Here is a 21,019-nt window from a genome sequence, read left to right as displayed (position 1 = left end):
TTCTTTTAAGGTTATAAGGCTACTTATGTTTTTATATTTGACTCTCTCTCTCTCTCTATCCCTCTCTCTCTCTGCCTCCTTGTGCCCCCTGCCCATGGTTGTCAAGAGCAGGTGAGTCCATTCTGGCTGTTTCCCTTCTCGAGTGGCCTCCTCTTGTTCCCTCATGGCTGGGCTGGGAGTCCCTGGGATGGGCCCCCTTGTGTGGGGTGCTGTGCTCTGGACTCTAGGAGGCAGGATGTGCGTGTTGTGCAGTGAGAGAACAAAAGCTAGAGACGTTCCTCGGGTTACCTGTCAGGGCCATGCATTTTCTACATGGCAGAGCCTGTGGCAGGCTGGGAGGCCTGTCTCCTGATGCTGACAGCAGCTTGCTAAATCCCTGTGGGCACCCCACCCCAGCTTCTCTCAGAGCCTATGTCTGGGGTCTATCAGTGGTGGGCAAACAGCAGGCATGGGTGCCCCTGATAACTGGGAGGTTTCGGCTAAGGAAGGATCTTGTGCCGCAGTTTGCTGATCTGCAGAGGGTGTCTAACTGTGGCACCCACCTCAACGTTGTTGGGGCTAAAGTTAGTGAATGCCTGCTAGGCCCCAAACTCCACATTAAGTCTGGGCCCCTCTTCTCCGACCCCAACCACAGAAGCACTTGATGATCAAGAGGGACCCCCAGAAGGGCCTGGGGATCCCTGGTTCTGGAAAGGTCTGTTTTTTCCAGCCCCCAGGACCAGTGGTCATTGTTGAGGTGACTGCTCTCCCAGCTAGTTCATCAGTCAGGTGGTTGTGCCCCCCAGGAGAGCTGTGCTGGGTCAGCAAGTTCCACGGGGCATGAGAAAGTGGGTGGACACGGCAGTTAATTTGGGCATCGAATGGCCTCTGTGTGAAGTGTGCTGTTTAGTGTCTTGAGTTTCTCTGTCTGCAGAAAAATAGTTTATGTTCAAAGAGGACGTGAGGCCACCATTCCCTAGCCCCCTGTGTTTGTTCAGGCTGGTGCCTGTGCCTGGGAGGGGTGGGTGTCAGCCCCTCCTCCCTGTTCTAAGGTTCTGTGGAGCCAGCCATGTGGGGCCATGTGGGAGAAAGCCAGAGGATTTGCTTGGGATCCTGGGAGGAGGGGTGTTGTGGGGCGTGGAGCCAGCCACAAGCTGTGGGGTCAGCAGGTTGACCTTGGAGGGCGTACCAGGGTTGCCCCCAGTGGTCGTCAGACCAGACCCTCCTTACCCCCAACAAGCAGGTAGCTGGTGGTCTTGTCGCTTTGGAGACATTTGAGCAGCAGCCTCTGGGGAGGTCCAGGGCCTCCCAGGCTGACTCCACACCTCCTGTGAGAAAATCGGGTTAGAGCAGGCACATAAAGGGCTTTTGATCCTTTTGTCTTTTTGTTTTGTAATACATGTTTGGTTATATAAAATTGGAAAAATACAAAACAAAAGCAGAGCTCTGGGGCTCCAGGCCCAGGAGCAAGTCCCCTCTGAAGACGTCTGGCATGTGCTGTGTTTCTGCCCAGTTCATGAGTTTCCAAGAACGGGGTCGGTTTGGACACGAGCTCAATGTGCTTTTGCTCATTGTGCACACGTGAGTGTGCTCCTGTGTCGCTGCACGGTCCCAGAGCGCTGTGTATCCAGGTTGCCATGGAGTCGCTGGGCGGAATGATCGGGTCGTGCGCCCCTGAGCTGCTGAGCGCCCGGCTGGGACAGTGTCCACAAGCTGCGTCGTGCTGCGTGGGCCTCCAGGGCTCAGTCCTCACAGCAAATAGGCCATGTCTCTGGCACAGAGACCCAGAGGTCAAGCCGGTAGGGGGCTCCATGCTCTGGCAGGCCCAAAACTGCCTGGGGCCTCACGCATAGGCTCCCACCTCCTTCCTTGAGCCCTGGAGGCCATGGCCAGTCTGCAGCTATAGGCTGTGAGGATGTGGCCTGGAAGCAGGAGTGAGCCTGAGCAGTCTTGGCCCAGGATTCAAGCTGATGACAAGCAGAAGCCAAGGCTCCGGAGGCAGGTCTTTGCCAAGCCAACAAGCACAAGACCCCACCCAGGGAAGCAGCATGGCACAGCCCCTTCCTTTTACCCTGAGCAGGAAGTGTGTTCAGATGGAAGTGAAGTCTCTTTCCAGGTCTCAGGAGCCAGAAAGTGCCAGGCAGGCAGGTGTGAAATATGAGTGGGCAGCCATTGTGCACAGGTGAGCAGTGCTGTGAGGCCCTCCAGGCCTGGCTGGGTTCACCTCCTGAACAGTGCCCACTTAGCCCAGAGCAGGAGGCAGGAGCTTGGTTGAGTCAGAGGGCAGAGAAGGGGGTGTGAGGAGGTCTTCTCACTCTCAACTGCTCTTGGAAGTCCCTGGCAGAGCACCACTTCTGGCACTGGGTTGGAAGTGCAGGTCTTGGGCTGAGCCTCGCCGCGGTAGGTGTGAGGACAGCAGGCAGGTCTCCAGGAAGCCATCAGCAAGGCCTTTGCTCATTTGGAGAGGATGTCACCATGCACACAGCTGGGAAATGAAGTGGATCTCTGGAGAAGGTGGCTTCACCTGTACCGTCCTGGGCAGAGCATCCCAAGCAACAGATCCTAGATGTTCCACTGAGATGCTCTTGCAGGACAGGGTCACCCCTGGTCAAGAATGGAAAGTGACCAGCACACAGCTTGGAGCCAGGAGGGTGGACCTGGCAGGAGGCCCACCAGGGCCAGGCTGTAGCCATGTCCAAATGCTCTGCCCCTAATGGCATCCAGCCCTGGTCTTCCCTTCCATCTGTGTCTCTGCAGGGGTGTGGCCTGTACAGCACCCACAGTGCATGTCAATCTAATGGTTAAGTCACCCCCTACCCCCTGCCCATGCATCTCCTGGGGGCCTTGCGAAGGTCTGATGGGATCATGAAGGTCTGGGGGGTTGGGGGGGGGGAAACTTGGGCTTCTCACAAACATGGAGCCCCACTTCCTGGTCACTTGCCCTAAGGAGAAAAGTGGGGCTTCAGGCCCCTGGAATACACTCAAAGGGGTCAGCTGCCTTGGGGACCCTTCTGCCGCACCCGGAGGAGCAGGGGCCCAGGTGGTGCCTGGAGTCTGTGAGGGAGCCAGAGGGGTGGTTGCCAGCTGTTTTCCTAAAATTCTGTAACCTTACTTGTAAATCAAGGGAAGGTTTTCATCTGCCTGCAGATCCATAGATATTGTCAGGGGACAGGGAAGAGGGCTGCTGAGGTAGTTCCTAAGCCTAAACTAATAAAATTTGTTTTTCAAAAACTTTGAATTTGTTTTTAAGATTTTTTTTTTTTTTTTTTTTTGGAGAGGTGGAGAGAGAAACCTGGATGTCTGAGCGAAATATCGATCGGCCGCCTCCTGCACACCCCCTACTGGGAATTGTTCCCACAACCTGGCCATGTTTCCTGACCAGGAATCAAACGAGCAACCTTTTGGTACCTGGGATGACACCCAGGCCACTGAGCCGCACCGGCCAGGGCAGTAACTTGGAATTCTGAAACAAGGACAGAAATCTTGTTTTTCCCATGTTTACTAACAATGTCCTTTCCTTCCTGGAACTACGAGCCCTTTCCTTTCACCTAGATGAAGTGCAGTCTGTATCTGGTGCCTCTCCCTCTTCACCCTCTGGGGGTTTTTCAGGAACCCCTCCCCCACTGCTTTGTACCAGGCCTGCTCCTCTCTCTCCTTCAGATCTCAGCTCAGATACCACACCTCAGAGGCCCTGCCTGACCCTGAATCCTGACCTCTTCCTCCTGGCACTTACTTATCTGGGTGTTTCCTGTCCACATCTCCTGCCTTTCCAGATGCTGCAGGAGAGCAGGGCTGTACCTTTCCTTATACAGCCAGCACTCCTGTGAAGGAGGAAGGGGTGAGTCGGACTGCAGGGGACCGCGGACCCCAAGGCAGGAGCTGAGCCCTGAGGCAGAGAGGTGAGGTCAGGCTCAGTTTTCTGTATCTGCCCAGGGCTCCTTGCCTCTGCCCAGCCTCCATGGCTCAGTTACCTCTTAGCTTTCCCCACTTGCCCCCCACCCTCCCAAGGATGGAGCGCAAAGCTCCCTGCTGTATCTGGCAGAATTCTCCCAGAGGCTGGCAGTGTGTATTGCTGGTGGGGCAGGGCTCCTGGGCCACTGCTAGAGCCGTCCCGTGAGAACACAGACTTAAAACCTTAGGTCTGGCGATGCCCTGACAGCGATGTTTGGACCCACAAACAAAACATATTCCTTGTCCACTAGGATTTTAAATGATTGTGGGCTGCACAAATCCAGTGCACACAAGAATGCAGAGCAGCCAAAGCCAGAGAGAGCTTTAAGCCAAGCACAGTCACGCAAGAGTGCGGCACGGCCGGCGTCCCGGGGGCTGTCGAGTGCCTGCAGCTCCTGCAGATGGGAGTTATTTCACCGCATTAAAGTCCCATATTTTATCTTTGAACTCCTTATACATTTTGCACCCTGTGCCATTACCCATCTAGGCTTTTCTGTAAAATGAATGAAACCTTTCTCGGTCTGGCCCTGCCCACAGCTTGAACCACCACTGCTCCCTTCTCCAGTCACAAAAGGCTGTGTCCCCACATCTCCCGGATGTTCCCCTAACCCTGCTCATTCGGGAGTGGTGCCTGCAGCCCTCTCTCCATTCCTCACCTTCTACTGTTCTTGTTGGTCCCAGCCCAGAGCCCTTAAAAACTGGGTACCTAAGAGCCATACCCACCTAGGAGCCAGCTCATCCTCTGGGAAGTAGAGAAATGCCTGCCACTCAGCTGTGCCTGGCACCCAGGAACCTGAACGGCCATGGATGCTATCACTGCTGTGAGAGGCTCAGGGCACTGCCTGTTGATGTCCTTTGCTGACCATTGATGGCATGCCTTGGGGCCTTCTGAGCGCTAGGGCCTGCTTCCTCCATTTCCCTCCACCTGACCATGGTCATTCCCACTGTGAATCCTCCCAGTTCCCTGGTGACAGCCACCCAGCCCACTGAGTTTTGTGTCCAGCGTCAGTGTCGGAGGCAGAGGGGCTGAGAGCATGACACCCCTTCCCTGTGCTTAGTAGTCCAGTCCCAGGTGGCTGCACAGGCCCCATGTGCACCCTCACCCAAGGTTAGCCACCCCCTGAGGCCAACACACCCTTGCCCCTGCCTAGTGCACTGTGGGCAGTGGAGGAGCCATCTCAGTAGTCTTTCCTTGCTTGTGCAGGCCAGGGGACATGGGTCGTCTCAACACCTGTCAGGGCACTGCCTGGGCTGGAGTATGTAGGCCTACCTCCCAAGAGCAGCCAGTCTGTTACGGTAAGAGGGAAGGGAACAAAGACCGTGGGGATGGCACAGGTGGATGAGCACAAAGCTGCAGAGGAGGTTCCTCTGGGGGGGCCTCCTGCTGCATCCTGCTGCTGCCAGCGGACTGTGTGCTGAAGGCTTCGAGGGAAGAGATGTGGGTGGGCTTCCACATCACCCCTCCAGTCCCAGTGTGTGCCACGTGAGCCTGCTCCATGTCTGTAGGCAGGACAGGCTGGACTGCACTCTGGGCCGTTCCTGGGCCTAGCCCAGTGCACCGTGGGCAGTAGTGCTCCACAGAGACCTGCCCTGAAGGTCCAGGTACCGTGGCACCCACTTAGGCCAGGACGTGGTTTAGGACTGCGCTCAGAAAGTGGCAGAAGCTCTTCACCCTGAAAGTAGAATATTCCAGCCAAGTCACTAAACAAGGTCTCTGGCCCCGTGCACTAGGATTGGCAGCAGTGGGAGCCCTGGGGGTGGGGGTGAGGTGGCCCTGTTTGCACCCCCGGGGCCCTGCTGGATGAGATGGAAGCAACAACCAGCCAATGCTTTGGCTTGGGACAAACTATGGTGCCTGCCTGGAGAGGCCACTCAATAGCCAGCTCATTAATGCATGATTAGTTCACAGGCCACAGGGGAGCCCCAACTGACCCAGAAAACTGGCCACCCTCACAGTCCCCAAAGGATGTCCACAGGGGTCCTCCACCCCTGTGTGGACCCTCTGTCTATTTCAGCAGGGCAGAATGGGAAGGTAGAGGGGGACGAAGGAAGGGCTGAAGAGAGCCAGAGCTGGCAGGCACCAGAGGTGGGAGGTGGCATTGCAGGAGGGTGAGCATGAGAGCAGAAGTAGGGGAACCCTCCCAGTTTGGGGAACCAAGACTCCTGTTTTAGCGAGAAGGCTGGGCCCACCTGCAAAGCCAGCTGGAGCCTCTCACGTTGCCATAGAGTACCTTGGTTTTGTTTGTACAAGTTTTAAAAATTTCTTATCACAGTGTTTGGGACATGAAAAGAACTTGTACAGTGTACCTGAGAAACAGTCTCGAGGCCTGTGCCCTTGCTGCCTGCCGCAGGGGTGAGAAAGGTCGGTGCTGTGGAAGCCGCCGGGACTCGTGCCACCCGCCTCCCCACCCAGAACACGCAGGCTCACCGCCGACGTGAACGTTAAATGTTTGTCACCTGCACGCTATTTAATTTCCTGAATTTTGGTTGTTCCTGCAACACCTAGTCATCAAATTTACCCAAGTGGTGCGAGTAGCTGTGGTTGGTTCATTTTCACTGCTGTGCGGGTCCCGTGGAAGGCTGTGCCGTTGGTGCCACCGCGAAGGCACGGGGGCTGCCACCGGCACTGCGCTGCCGACAGCCCGTCCGCATCGCCCAGCGCACAGCACACAAGGCTCCCTGGACGCCTGCCTTCCGCTCCCCAGGGAACGCAGCCGTGAAGCTGCCCCGTTCCTGCCCCAGGCCCTGCCCTTCTGTTTTGCCGCTTCTGTGGATATCACCTTGACCGTTTCCTCTGTGGCTAAGGAGTGGGTCATGTCTCCATATGTTTTTTAGCCAGTTTTCTTTTTTCAGTTAAAATAATGTATACACATACTTAAAGACAAATAGTTTCAAGAGGCTTATTCTAAAAGCCAACAGATCTGCTGCCCTTCTCGTTCTTCCTGCAGGTCCCGTCTGTCTGAGTAACCAGTGCTGTTTCTTGATGTGTTGATTTAAACGTTACCTGTTGACTGTACTGGTAGACGAGGGTTGTTTCCAGTGCCCTTACCCCACCTTTCCATACCCATCCAAGCAGGAAAGCTCCAGTTGTTACTAAGTCGACAATCACTTGGCATCGTAATGTCTCGAAAACCATTGTTTGCTTCTGAGCCCGGATCAAGGACTGCCCTATTTTTCCCCCACTTACTTTGTTTTCTATCCTCATACTTAATTTTTTTCAACTGATTCCAGAGACCTGCCATGTGCCTACCTTCATTCTCTTCCACAAACGCGGTCGTGTGTGAGGTGGTCTGTCCCCCTTTCCTGGAAACCCGAGCCCTCTGCTCCTGGCAGGCCCAGCAGGAGGCGCAGGGGCGGCCGGCTGATCTCCCCGCTCCTGGCTCTCACTTTTGTCTCGTTTACTAAATGAGATACAGTATCTTCCTAAAGCAAGATTCCTGGGAAGTAAATTTCCTCAGCCCTTCTTTACGGGTCAAAAAATGTCTTTACTCTCCCATCACACTTGATTGGTAGCTTGAAAGGTATGAAGTCCGGGTCATTTCTCCTCAGGATCTTGAAGCCATCGCTCATTGATTTTTTAGCATTTGGTGTTACTGTAGAGAAGTTGAGTCCCATTCCGGCCACCGGTCCTCCTTGTCCCCTTGTGTTCTTTACTGCACTCTCTGTAATCTTGGGTCTGATCCCACATCCGTTGCTGGGCTCCTGTGAGCCCTCTCTCTAAATGGGTTATGTACTGCAATTCTTGCTGTTACTTTTACCATCCCTTTCTTTCCTTTCTCCCCTCTTTCTGGAAATATTATTGATTAGCACTTGGACCACCTGGATGGACAGATCCTGTGGTAGCGTGTTAGGCAGAGAACCCCCTGTGTTGTGGGGGACCCCAGATGTCAGTGTAGAAGAAAATTTGCTCTGGGCAGAGGCCCTCCAGTTTCCCGTGGGTAGGAGTGGGGCGGGGGTTGGATTAGCCTGGTGGCAGGGGCTGGGGACAGCTTTGAATGGGCTCCCTGCCTAGTTTCTCATATGTCTGAGTTGTGAGCACCCCTAGGAAATGTGCACCAGGTCTCCTGGGCAGGAAGCTGCCTGGATGTGGGGAGTCAGCCCCTAGGGGGGGTTCTCTCCCACATCACACCATGCCCTCCACTCCTGGTCACTGCCCTCGCACCCCCTTTTGGCAGACAATAAACCAGAACGTAAACATCCAATGTGTCTTGAGATGTATCTAATGGGCAGAAAAGACAAGCGAGGGAGACAGGAGTCAGGGTTTTGGGGCAGAGGACAACCCCTGTGGCTGGAGGGGTCTGCCAGTCATGGCAGCAGAGCGAGTGGCAGTCAGGGTGGACAAGGCAAGTGGAGGCAGGGGCCAAATGCGTGAGCGCCTTAGGAAGCCATCAGAGCACAGGTGTGCCTCCCAACAAGGGCTCCCGAACTGTGCAGGCGGAGCAGCGCGGGGAAGTAGGTAGTGACCTGGGGCTGCTGGTCCCACAAGCAGGTTCCAGAGTCCACTTGGCCCCTTATCTCCACCGTAGGCCATGTCTGGTGGACTGAATCAGGGACCCAGGGCATGGCAGAATCCTGAGCAGGGAAGGGTGGCTCGTCCCATCCTAACACCCTTCCTAGTCACCCCAGCCGTGGGTGAGCCCCTGCTCCCATCCAGCCAGGCCAGCATCCAGGGATGCAGCAAGGAGCAAGGCTACCCGACTTGGCACCCGTGTGGTACATAGGAGCTATGGGATCAGGGTGAGGCTCCGGGGGCTTGGTCACCCCGTCTTGCTCCACCAGAGAGCCCAAACAGGGATCAGACGCCCACATGCATCTCCTGCAACCTACCAGATATACTGGTGCAGATGGCACCCCCTGTGGCCCTTCAGTGACCATCCAGGGGCCCAGGCCCTCCAACACCCATACCCCTGGCAGGATTAGTCCAGCTGTCTCACCAGGCACGGTGCTCCTCCTGCTCTGGGGCTTCAGGTCAGCAGCATGGATGTAGCTGCCACATGATTCAGTGTGTGACACTGGGCAAGTCCTGTACCCTGTGAGCTATGAATCAAGGAACCTCAGGCAGGGAGGGCTCCCCTCAGGCCTGGCTCTCCAGGCACCCGCTGTAGGTCACTGGGTGACTACCTTTCTGAGCTGACACCTGCACAATGGGAATGGTCATGGCCAAGGGTTTCTGGGAGGTTCAGCTTGGCCTCCCCAGGGTCACAGGCACCGTGCTGGTTAGCAGTCCTCTTCCAGTGCACGGGTCTGTGGGGTCTGGGGGCAGCTGGGCCCCACCAAGCCCACCCCTCAAGATGGGGGGCTGCAAGTGCTGACTGAAGACCTCAGGCCGAAGTAACTGCAGAGGGACTGCCAGCTGCCGACACAGACACAGGTGGGAGGGAGCTCCACTGTGCATGCCGGGTCCTGCCTTTACAGGTCACCTTTGGAGCCAGGTGGAGCCCGTGTGGCCTTAGCTGGGGACGTACCTTTTCAATTGATATGTCACATTCTGGTTTTCTGTGTCCAGAAAAAACAGTCACACTAGTCTGTTTCCTGGGAAAGGTGGGATGGGGTCTCTGTGTAGCCAGGCCTTGCTATGGGGCCTGGGTGCGGTCTAGGCTGGGCGTGGCAGCGGGCACAGTGGGTGCCAGCAGCTTGCACTTGGGGGCGTATGCCTGTGTTTCCAGGCATGTCCTGTCTGCTGCTCTACGTCGGCCGGTCTGTCTGGGCCTCTTTAGAAGCAGTTGTCTTGGTCAGGATGTATAACTGTTTTATACTTGATCTCTAGGAAGTTGGCCCTTGAGTGAATTGACCTCCCTGGTTCTGGCCACATCTAAGGACTTTCTCACTGGTCAGAGTCCACCAAACCGGGGTCTGGCCACACGTGCGCCCCAGTGCTGAAGCCACCGGGAACTTCTAGGCAGCTGCTTCACCTCTCAGGGCTTCGTGTCCTCTCTTGGGGCCTGGAGGTGTGAGGTCACGGCCCTGAGACTCCTTCTGTCTTGGACCCCCTCACCTCTCTCAGTCTTGGCCCTGCTTAGTGCACACACAGGAGCCAACTCCCTGCCCCAGGATGAGCTCAGAGATCAGTGTGAAGTCACAGCTGTGACAGGCCCAAGAGGGAGCCGTGTCTGCTGAACAGGCTGCCTGGGAGGGAGGTGAACTGGCTGCAGTCTAGAGGATGAGCCAGGCCAGCAGATGAAGTAGAGAGGGAAGAGGCACAGCCCATGCAAAGGCCCTGGGGTGTCTCCAGGAGCCAGCAAGAGGGCCAAGAGGAGGTCACAGTAGTCAAAGGACTAGGAGGGTGTAGGTGGGCCTTTGTTCTCCAAAGGGTGACAAGAGCCACTGAAGCATGTTCCACAGGAGCTGGGGGTTCAGATTTGGGCCATACGCTATTCCCTCTGAGGGGTTGGACCATGAGGTGCTGCAGAGGCCCTGTCCCCACTGTCTGCCAGAGCCGTCTGTGGGAGTGTGTGGATCTGCCCTGCCCTGCCCAGCCCTCGGCTGCACAGCACCAGCCGGTGGAGGGCACGGGGACTGTCGCTCCCTCAGCAGTCTGCACACAGCAGAACAGTCTTCCCCTCTGCCCCTGGAGCCATCAGTAGGTGCCTCTCCTGCATGGGCCCTGCTGGGAGGGGAGGGATGCCAAATCCCCTAAGGACGGTGCTCAAGAACGGCTACCCCTGCGGTTTCCTGGATGTGCCCTCCTTTAGCGCAAGTCGCCTCCATTGGTGCCACCCCCCCCACCCCCCCGCCTTTGTCCTGTTTGGTATTGCCGCCCCCTAGGGCCCCTGTACTCCTGGTCAGATCAGGGCAATACAGCGGGCGCCTCAGGGTGCCTCATGCCCCAAGGCTCTCCCAGAGGGCAGTGTGAGGGTGGTGGGTGAGTTGGGTGCTCTTATTTGGCCTTAGTGAGGAGGGGTTAGGGTGGGTGCACGTCCATATTGCCATCCAGGGAAGTGCCAGGGGTGGGGGAGGCCTAGTCTGGATCTTCTTCCCCCAAGAGTGGTGTGTGGGGCCCAGTTGGCTCCTACTGCCCACCCAGGCCCTGGTTCTGTTTGTCCTGGGCCCACCTCTCCACACACGGTCCACCAGCTCTGCCAGCGCTGGAGGAGGGGCCTCCATGAATAGCTGGCAGAATCCACACACCAGGCCTGTCACAGGAGCATCTGGCAGCCGCCCCATCAAGCTGTCCTGTGCCATGGGGTCAAGCATAACATGTTCTGCAGGGGCATGAATCATGATTAGCACCTGTCACAGGGGAAGGGTGGGGTGTGGAGCCTTCCTTGAGTCATTTCTCCCATCATGCTGACGCTCCCTTGTGTACAGTGGGAGGTGGCATCGTGAGGGCCTCCCGGCTCTGTGGGACTGGGACAGCTCTTGGGAGACAGTACCAATTACAAATTATAGCTCACCCCCGAGACCTGGGCTGGGGGTCTACTGGTACTGCTCCCCCCTGGGCCTCCCAGGAGCCTTGGCGTGGGTATGCCCAGTGGGAGGCTGGACCCAGGCCTGCCCCTGCAGCCAACTATGCGTGACTTCTGCTGAGTGGGTGGCACCAAGCCTTCCACTGCAAACGGCTCTTTAAACTACTGGGTCTAAGCAGCATGGGCTCTGGAGTCCCGTGGCTCCATCCTCAGCAGGGTAAAGCCAGGTCATCCCGGGGAACCTTGGCCTGTGGCAGGGCACCGAGGCTGGACCTGCTGCAGCCGCAGGGGGCTGGGTTTCTCACTTAGGGCCGTTCTGAGATCTCGCCATAATGGTTTGTATCAGAGGTGAAGTCTAGACCCCAGGCAGTCAGGCGTGGGGTTCCAGCCTTCTCCCCCCTCCGCCCCACACCAGTCCCCATGTGTCCCACACCCTCACCTCTCCCACTCTCTCTCGCTGCAGGAAATTCTACTACATCACCCTGCTGCGAGACCCTGTGTCCCGCTACCTGAGCGAGTGGCGGCACGTGCAGCGGGGAGCCACCTGGAAGACATCCCTGCACATGTGTGACGGGCGCACGCCCACACCTGAGGAGCTGCCACCCTGTTACGAGGGCACAGACTGGTCAGGCTGCACGCTGCAGGAGTTCATGGACTGCCCCTACAACCTGGCCAACAACCGCCAGGTGCGCATGCTGGCCGACCTGAGTCTGGTGGGCTGCTACAACCTGTCCTTCATCCCCGAGGGCAAGCGCGCCCAGCTGCTACTGGAGAGCGCCAAGAAGAACCTGCGGGGCATGGCCTTCTTCGGCCTGACGGAGTTCCAGCGCAAGACGCAGTACCTGTTCGAGCGGACGTTCAACCTCAAGTTCATCCGGCCCTTCATGCAGTACAACAGCACCAGGGCAGGCGGCGTGGAGGTGAGCGAGGACACTGTCCGGCGTATCGAGGAGCTCAACGACCTGGACATGCAGCTCTACGACTACGCCAAGGACCTCTTCCAGCAGCGCTACCAGTACAAGCGGCAGCTGGAGCGTAGGGAGCAGCGCCTCAGAAGCCGCGAGGAGCGCCTGCTGCACCGGGCCAAAGAGGCGCTGCCACGGGAGGACACCGAGGAGCCGGGCCGGGTGCCCACGGAGGACTACATGAGCCACATCATCGAGAAGTGGTAGTGGTGGCCCTGGAGGAGGCCCCTGGGGCAGTCGGGAGAGGGGAGGTGACATCGGGTAGACAGCTCACAAGGGGCCGCCCAGTACTCGGATAGGAAGAGAGTCCCAGATCTGCTCACCAGAGGGTAGGTGCGTCCTGAACAAAGACCAGGGATGGGTAGCACTGGCCCGGTGGAGCTGGTTCTCACAGTTTCTCCCAGGCTCCAGGTCTGAGAAACCAACCTGTGTCGCCCACTGGCTCAGAGGAAAGCATGCTTGATGGATGCTACAGTCAAGCCCGCACAAGACCAGGGCAGATGACATCCCTGTGCTCCCCTCTCACAGTCACAGCAGCTCAAAGTCTGAAGATAAGAGCTGAGAGTGGGGAGTGGCCCTGCCAGACCAGGAGTGTGTTCCATGCCCCTATGCACACGCCCCTCTCCTTGCACAGGCCAGTAGGGGATCCTCAGGCTCACACCATCCCAGCCCCAGACCTGTATGAAGTCCCTCCATGAAGAAACCAGTCCTGTGAGGTGTTGTCAGGGATGGAGCTCCACACTCGCCCATCTTCAGTGTCAGGGCCACCCATCTGCAGCCAGGAAGACTAGTCCACTGCTGGGAAGCTCCTCCCCTCTCTGCTTCCTGCTTTTGGTCAGGAGATCAGGGCATACCTGGCTCCTCCACCCTTCCGCAGTCATCACTGAGGAGGCTGTGAAGAATGCATCCAGGCGTGGGAAGGCTGCACGCAAGCCGGCCTCTGGGGTGACCACCAGTCAGCCCAGCTCAGACAGCAAGGGGGATCATAACTGAGGGGCCCCCTGCCCTATTCTTCTTTCTGGCCTCAGGCACTTCTTAGTGGACGGCCCTGGCCCTAAGCCCATCACTTGCACATGTGTTCAGAACCCCTACCCCACCGCTCCCACCACCCCAGGTATGAGTTGAGCTAAGCCTCCCAGGCCGGAACATGCAGATCATAGTTGCTGCCGTGAGCCACGGCTCAGGGCCATGTGGTTTTTGATGGCCAGGAACAGGAACCCAGGCTTTCAGATTCTCTGCTAGGGTTAGAAGAAATGGCTCTAGGCGGCTCCCTGATGCCCACATTTACAGCCCTCCCCACCCTGGGCTCTCCCTGCATTTCCCTGCCCCCTTCCCCGCCCCCAAAAGCTAGTCAGGCCCTGTTTCCGGCAGCCCTGAGGATTGGAGAAGCCGCCTTCCGAGGCCGGGCACTGAGTGCAGTGCCTTATCCGAGTGAGGCACAGACTGGGTTCTGGGGCGTTGAGTGTGTGCCCCACACACATGCCCAAAGCCACGCCTACCTCAGGGAGGACAGCAGGGGCAGCACCTCACAGGCGGATCCCACCAGCGGTTCCCTGCCCCAGGTTCCTTCTGCCACCCTCACTGTCCCACCAGGGGGTGGGGAGTGGGCGAGCAAGGAGCCTCCACAGCACAGGAAAAGCTAAGTTGGTGTCAAATGAGGTGGCTGCCCAGAAGGAAGCGGCTTTAGTCTTTGTCTGGCATCGGTCCTTTAAACTTCGTACACCGGCTGCGTATCCTGTGTCCAAGGCAGAGCAGCCAGCAGGCCGGGTGGTTGTGCCGGCCCCAGGAGTGGGAGGTCGTGCTGAGGAGCAAGCACCTGGGTGATTTCGTTAGGGGCTCTTTTAAAGGGAAGTGAAGGGCAGTGTGGGGTGGGGGGTCTGCTCTGATGCTCAGCACTTGGGGCCGGTGTGCTCCAGGCAGGAGGGTGGACACGCTCACAAGAGCTTGGGAGGTGGCCGACTCCAGGCCTGAGTGCAGAGCAGCCTGTCTGCCCGGGCCTGGCTCAGGATGGCCTCCTCGCAGCCGGCTTCCCTGGCGTGAGCCTGAGCATAGGGCCTGTTCTGCATGTGTTGGAGTGTTTGATGTATGGCCTGTTCCAATTCATGTGGAAATGCGGGTCTCTTCTCAGTCTTTTTGCTGCGCCTGGAAAGCAGCCCTGTCTTGGGCCATGCCCGGGCTGAGGGCCCAGAGCTGGTGCCAGCTGCATCCCCACAGCCCCTCCGGTCTCCAGGGCACTGCCATGTAGGCCTACTCTAGGAGGAAGGCTCCTTGTGCCTACAGGCTCCTCTGATGCCAAGGGCAGGGCTCCTCAGGTGGCTCAGGTGGCCCCACCCAGAGGGTCCTCTAGGGCTGAGAGGACAGAAGCAGGCAAGCGGTGAGTGACCCTCACTCCACACACAGGCCCTCAATGGCCTCCCCCTGGGGGAGGAACGGGACGGCAGAACTGTCTGAGTCTGTGGACTTTTTTGAGAACTGGAAGTGTTTAACTTGAACCCAGGAGCATTTAAAGCTTTATTTATTTATAGCTTCTTGTTTAAAAAAAGTGTTGAGAAGAAATCTTTGGTTATTCATACAAAAAAATGAGTTGATGGAAAACAAGTCATAATCACTTAATTGTTTTTGTCTGGGGCAAGAGTGAATGTTAGCTGATGAAATAAACCCTGAGAAGGAGCCTGGTGTGCTGTGTCTGAGTTAACAGCCATCTGCCCAGCGTGGCGTGGCGTGGCGTGGCGTGGCGGGGGCCTCCCAGTTTGGTTTCAAAATGAGCATGTGGGATACAGGACTTAATGCAGGAGCAGAGGGGCCCCTCAGCTGCAGGGCCAGTGAGAGGAGTAAACACTGTCTCACTGTGTGATGCTCTGTGGAAGTAAAAGACAGGACTGTCGTCACCACAAAGGATAATTTATTAATCACTAACCCAGTGCTGGAGGGATCGATATGCCACATGCTCGTTTTCTTGATGACCTTCCCTCAGCTTCTAAGTGGTTCGGACCCCAAGGCCTGGGGGTCTCCTACTCCTCCCCCTTCCCAGAATCTATGTCTGGAATCTGTCTGGACCATCCCCGTGGGAGAAAGAACTGGGGGGAGGGGCTGGGAGGCTGAGGTTTCTGACCCACCCAGCCTGCCAAGGGGAAAGGGCAGGTCCATCATGTGAACAAAGGGGCGAGCAGAAACCCAACACACGGAGACAGCCAGGACCCACGGAGTCCCACCTCCTGATCACGGATGTCTTACGTGGAGACAAGGAGGCAGACACACGGCCCTGTAAACCCTGTCCTCAGATCCAGATGCAGACAGTGCTCTTGACTACCTGGCCCCTGGGGGAGCATCCCTGCCCTGTTTAATAACAAGGCAATCCTGCATGGAAGAGCGGTGTGGAGAGACTGGCCTAGGGACCCCCTGGGGACACTTCCTATGGGGCCTCATGCCCCTCCCTGGAGAACTGTGATGGGGTGCCCTCTGCTTGGAGCTCCATTTGGCTCTGCAGGGCCAGTGTGTGATCAGACAGGTGAAATCAGCTCTGAGAACACCTGCCCCCGGAGGTGGGAATCTCATCCTCCTACCTGTATTAAATGGAAGATACTAAGTCTGAGCCTGAAACCCAGGAGGCTGCTGGTCCCTGCCTGGCCCGTCACCCCTTCCCTACACTCGCTGTAGCCTCCCTTTTGCTAGCCCCACCTGTTGCCCCCCCCCCTTCTCCCTGTGCCCTTCTGCACTGCAGGGCAGCCTGCTTGCTCCTTGGGCCTCTGGGTTAGGACAGTTCTCCCTCCCTTTGTGGCCAGCTGCCAGCCAGCCCCATCCCCCCCCCCACCCCCGCTTCCCTCTACTGTGCCCTCCTGTACCCAACACTTCAGCTGCTGCTTCCTGGGGTGGGCCTACTACTGACATTCTTTCACTGGGTCGTCTCCAAAAGCTTCAGGCAAGGGCTTATCCTTGCCCGGGGCTCTGCGCCCCATTTCACTCCTTTCTCCTGTCTGGTCCTGCCTTCGCAGCCCCCCCCCGCCCCGCTCAGAGCACTCAGGCTTCCTGGGGCTGTGGCCAACCTTGAGGGACAGAAGCCTACAGCCCTTTCTTGGGCAGGCACCTGGTCTCAGGGACCTCCAAGACTCAGAGGCCTTGGGAGGGCCCCGGATGCAGCAGTGTTGTAGGGACCCTCTGCCCAGCACCCTTTCTGGCTGGCCAGGTCCCCTCTTCACAAGCTCCTGCCCTAGTGGACCAGGGCAGGCACCTGGTCCCTTGACCAGGGCTGGCTTGCAGGTCTTCGCCTCTTGTTCCAATGGAGACCCCTTGCTGTTGGGACCCTGGTCTTGGCTCCCCTCCATCCCTCAGCACCAAGACTCCCAGGAGCACAGCTTTGTCAGGTCAGGGTTTGAATTCCACAGGCTGTTGGCCCTGGTCTGTGAAGCGGGACGGTTGCTGTACGATCCATCTGCTTCTAAAGACAGAACCAGGCCTGGGCACGGCACACCTTGTGCCACCTTCATGCCCTTCCGACCCTGAGCACAGACAAGGTGCCGGAGGGGCCTGGCTAAAAGAGGAGTCCTGACCCTGCCCAGGACCAACTCAGTCACCCACTTGGCTGCCCACGGCAGAGCAAAGCCCGTGGGCCCAGCCCCTCCTGTGGGAACCCTAAGGACTGTCCTCTTTCCCTTTTTTCCCTCAAAGGACCCTGACAACCTTCCAAGTCCCAGCCCACCGGCCCCATCCATCCCCACCTGGTCTTTCCATCTTGCTAGAAAAGACACACCTGCTTTTCTGCAGTCAAACAAGCACCAAGGACCCTCTGTCCCCATGCCAGCCAGCCTCCCACTCCCACCACCCAGGCCTCAGGCTTCAGATGAGACCTGGGTTCCTGGGCAGGCCCAGAGGAGGGGTCTGAGTTTACACGGCACTGCCTAGACTCTCCCCAAAATGTGCCCTTTTTAAAGAAACTGCTCACATCCTGACTTTGTTCCCATTTCCTCTGAAATGTGATTGATTTTCCTTAATTTGTCTGTTCAACTTTAATAGTCTCTACTGGTTAGAACCAGTTTGTTCAGGGTCCCCCTATAGTCTGGTGGTATCAGGGCCCAAGGGACACTCCTATCCCCCAGTAAAGGCTGGCGGGGTGCTCACACTTGGCCCCTCCGCCGTCCCCTGCTTCCTTGGCAATAAGGCCATCGGACCCTGGCCCAAACCACTGGCCTTTGTGCTCACTCAGCACTCACAGTGTTCAGGGCAGTCGGCGCTCAGTGCCAGCCCCTTGGCTTGCGAGAGACACAGAGATCCCTCTGGGGGGCCAGGTGGACCCCACTGATACTCTACTGAGGAACCCCCGCCTCAGCGCTCTTGACCCTGCTGCCCCTCTCTCCAGCCCCTCCCCCTTCCACAGGTCCCTGTCCCACCCCCACCCACCCGCCAGGGGAGGCCTGCTCTCTGTTTAACTTGCCACATGGCCATTTCCATGCCGTTAAAACCGGCTGGACACTGTTCCTTTCTCAGCCCACCCAAGGCCTGACCCTGGCAGAGGCCATGGGCATGCAGCACTGCACCCAGCACTTCCCCTTCATCCCTGCCTAAGGGCTCCCCGACCCCAGCGCCCTCACGGCTTCTCACCATCCCCTCTGGTGGGCCCATCCTCATGGACCCGTCCTCCTGCCCTGCTCTGTGGCCCATTGGACCCTGAGATTTCTCTGAAAAGAAGCCTAGGGACTGTGGGAAACACTTTTCTTTCTCAAACAAAAGCCAAGCATTCAAGAGGCCTGTCCAAGACTCATAGGAGCCTCCTGGTTCCTCCCAGCTCAGCAGGCTGGCCACTGCCTTGTTCCGGAGGGCACTGCCCTTCCCAGAAGCCTTGAGGCTGGATCAAGGCCCCTGGAACTCCCAACAGCCTTGCTCTTGAGGACCCGAGCACACGAGCTTAGAGTCTGCACAGAGCCATGTCGAGGGACAGCTGCAGTGGGACAGCGTGCACACGAGGGTGCTTGCTCTAAGGGGCCCTGGGCTCTGGGAATTGGGCTTCCAGCTTGAATAATTCACACTGTTCTCTAGGAACAGCTTCAAGTGCATTCCGGCTTTGTGCTCCCAGCACACGGGAGACACGCGGCCTGGGTGTGCCAGTCTGTCCGTCCTCAGCGGGCACTCCATTCAGGAAGTAATTCTTTCACTTCAAGGGATTTAAAACTTGGGCATCACAGCAGAGCCTGCTGGTCCACATGCCAGTGGGAACACAGTCCATTAAGACCACACACACTTCCCAGCCCTCACAGGGGGCAGCAGCTTCACCGCATACTCTCGACAGCTGTGCTAGAGGAGGCAACACTTGTCGCTTTGGGAACAATCCTGAAAGAAAAGCAGTGGCCCATCTCCCTCGTATCCTCCTACCTGAGGGCTGGGAGAAGGATGTGGTGGCTGGAGGTCAAGCAGCATCTTGGACCATGAAGTAGAAGCCTGTGTTGAGGATGGTGGAGCAAAAAGAGAGGACACTGATGATTGCGGAACCCCCCACCAGCCTTGGGCTGCCCTCCTCAAGCCTGTATTCATGCAGGAGAGAGAGAAACATGTACCTTAGTTCAGCTGCACTGCTTGGGGTTTCTGTCACCCTCAACTAAAGCTAACCTAACAGTGATGGGTGCATGGCAGGCCCCTGAAAACGTTATTCCTGCAAAGGGAGCTGCTGGAGGCTGCAGCCCAAGTGACCCCTGCGGGGGGCTTCTGCTCCAGGGCTGCCCACCGCCACCCTGGCCTCATGCGCAGGGCCGCGTCAGTGCAGAGTGGAGGGGCTTGCTCTGTACACCCTTTTGTACCTTTTGAGTTGTGAAACGTGAATGAATTACCTATTCAAAACATAGACAGCTGAAGATAAACACAAAGCAAAATGGAAAATAACTGCCAAATTCATGACAGTGATTTTCTCAGAATTTGAAGACCAGGGAGAGGGTGGGACTCAGGCTGGAAGAATAAAGGATCTTCAACCTTACGTGTAAGATTTCACGTGTTATAGTAAGAAAACAAGCAAATAAAGGAATAGCAATTGTCACTTCTGGGCAGTGGGCCCATGGGGCTGTGCCATGTGATTCTTTATACTTTTCCGTAGGGTATTATGCTTCTCAAGATAAAATCATTACTAAAACATGAGGCAGTGTGGACGCTCAAGCTACATCCAGGCTTCAGGCTCCTGGTAGAAGGGGACCGAGCCAGACAGCCAGGACCAAGAACTCCTGCTGAGGTGTGGGGCTGGGGAGTGTGGTTTTGAGCATTTGTTTCATGCCATTTTGCTGGATGAATGATGCCGTTTCCCAGTGTGGGTCCAGCCTCCCACAGACATCCATTTCTCTCCTTCACCAGAGCCCTAAGTGTGGGTGGAAATGCAGGTTCCCCATTTGGCCTCTCTTGCCACCCAAACTGGGGACTCCTCGTTTCTGACACCTGTCTGGGCTTATACCTAGCAGTGGGGATAAAGTTCTGGCTCCCTGCACACCCTTCTCTGACACCACCCAGCAAGGACACTGTGGCCTGAGCTAGTCTGGGATCCCCACTTGACCTTTGCCAGTGGGAGGTGGGGGTTGTGGTGTCTGCCTGGAGTAGAGCTGTTATTGCCTAAGAATTTCTATTTGGTCTTTTGGCTAAGAGAGCAGGCTTCCTTATGGCTTTCCTGTGTATTCCCATTGGCATTTCTGGGTGGCTGGCTGTTTCTGCTCCAATTCTGGAACACAGGAAGCAAAAAGAAACCCCAGGAATTCACATCATGTCATTCCTTGGGTCTCAAGGTCCCTCACTCGTCCGTCTTCTTTTCCCTACCTTGTAGCATCTAGATAGATAATATATGTATTAGGTAGGTAGATAACCTACCTAGATGTATAAACGTGTATGTGTCTCTCTGTCTCTGTAAGGGACCCAGGTTCCACAGTTGCAGGGGGAGTGGGGACACAGGTCCTCGCCCTCCCAGAAGCCCTCAGGAGAATGTCGCATCCCCAACGCTGCCTCTGGGCCTGGTTATTCTTAACCCAGGACGGACCAAAGTTTCCCCTGATCGACCTAAAGGGCGCTCCATGCTGAATGACCCCAGGCAGTGTCGAGAAAGTTGACATGAGGGAAAAACAATGACCCTCTCAAGTCCCTGATGCTCCCACCTGCCAACAAACTGCCTCAGACCACACCCTCCCGACAGCAAGGCCACTGCTGTCTGTCTGAGGCCCGAGTGAGAAGTCAGACCACTGCCATCCTTTCCTCTGCAGTTAATTCTTTGGTTCCTTTTCAGCTCATTTAGGGGCCTTGAAAGGCCATTAGGGGCTGTTTTCAGCTGGCTTTTCGTGCATGGAGCCTGTTTTCCCTTTAGGGCTGGGCCCACTGTAGGGCCTTGTCCGATGGAGTCAAATGACAGGAGGGGGCACTGAGCCAGAAGTGGGCCCATGGGCTCCTGCCTCAGCCCTGCCTCTGCTGCACTCTAGTGGATTAGGAACCAGGGGTTCCTGTCGTACTCCCTCTGCCCTCAGGCCACTCTTCACCTGACCGCCACTCCTGTCCTGAACCCACCGGCCTAGGAACCAGTGTGAAATTTGACCTCCAGCCCCTCCACAGGCCGGCTCTGGGCAAAGCTGCTTCCTCGCCTTGAGCATGAGTTTCCATGGGAAAGGAGGTGCTGGTGAGTTTGGACGTGTAAGTAGGTCCCAGCTGCCTGGACCTCCCTGTGAGGTGGTACCTCCAGCTGGAGAATTAGTGGCTCTAGGACCAAAGAGG

General features: G+C 57.0%; 1 protein-coding gene across 1 annotated transcript in view; it reads left to right on the top strand.

The window, feature by feature from the left end:
• HS6ST1 (heparan sulfate 6-O-sulfotransferase 1) overlaps positions 1–14,971 on the top strand; it is a 39,187-nt gene extending 24,216 nt beyond the window's left edge. The window contains exon 2 of the mRNA XM_081142807.1: positions 11,800–14,971. Coding sequence (XP_080998933.1) covers positions 11,800–12,508 — 709 coding nt within the window. The 3' untranslated portion in view covers positions 12,509–14,971. The remainder of the gene's footprint in view (positions 1–11,799) is intronic.
• Positions 14,972–21,019: the final 6,048 nt, after the last annotated feature.

Source organism: Miniopterus schreibersii, assembly GCF_964146895.1.
Source record: "Miniopterus schreibersii genome assembly, chromosome: 7".
Taxonomy (NCBI): domain Eukaryota; kingdom Metazoa; phylum Chordata; class Mammalia; order Chiroptera; family Miniopteridae; genus Miniopterus; species Miniopterus schreibersii.
The sequence above is the reverse complement of the archived record's forward strand: the minus strand, read 5'-3'. Positions and strand labels throughout refer to the sequence as shown.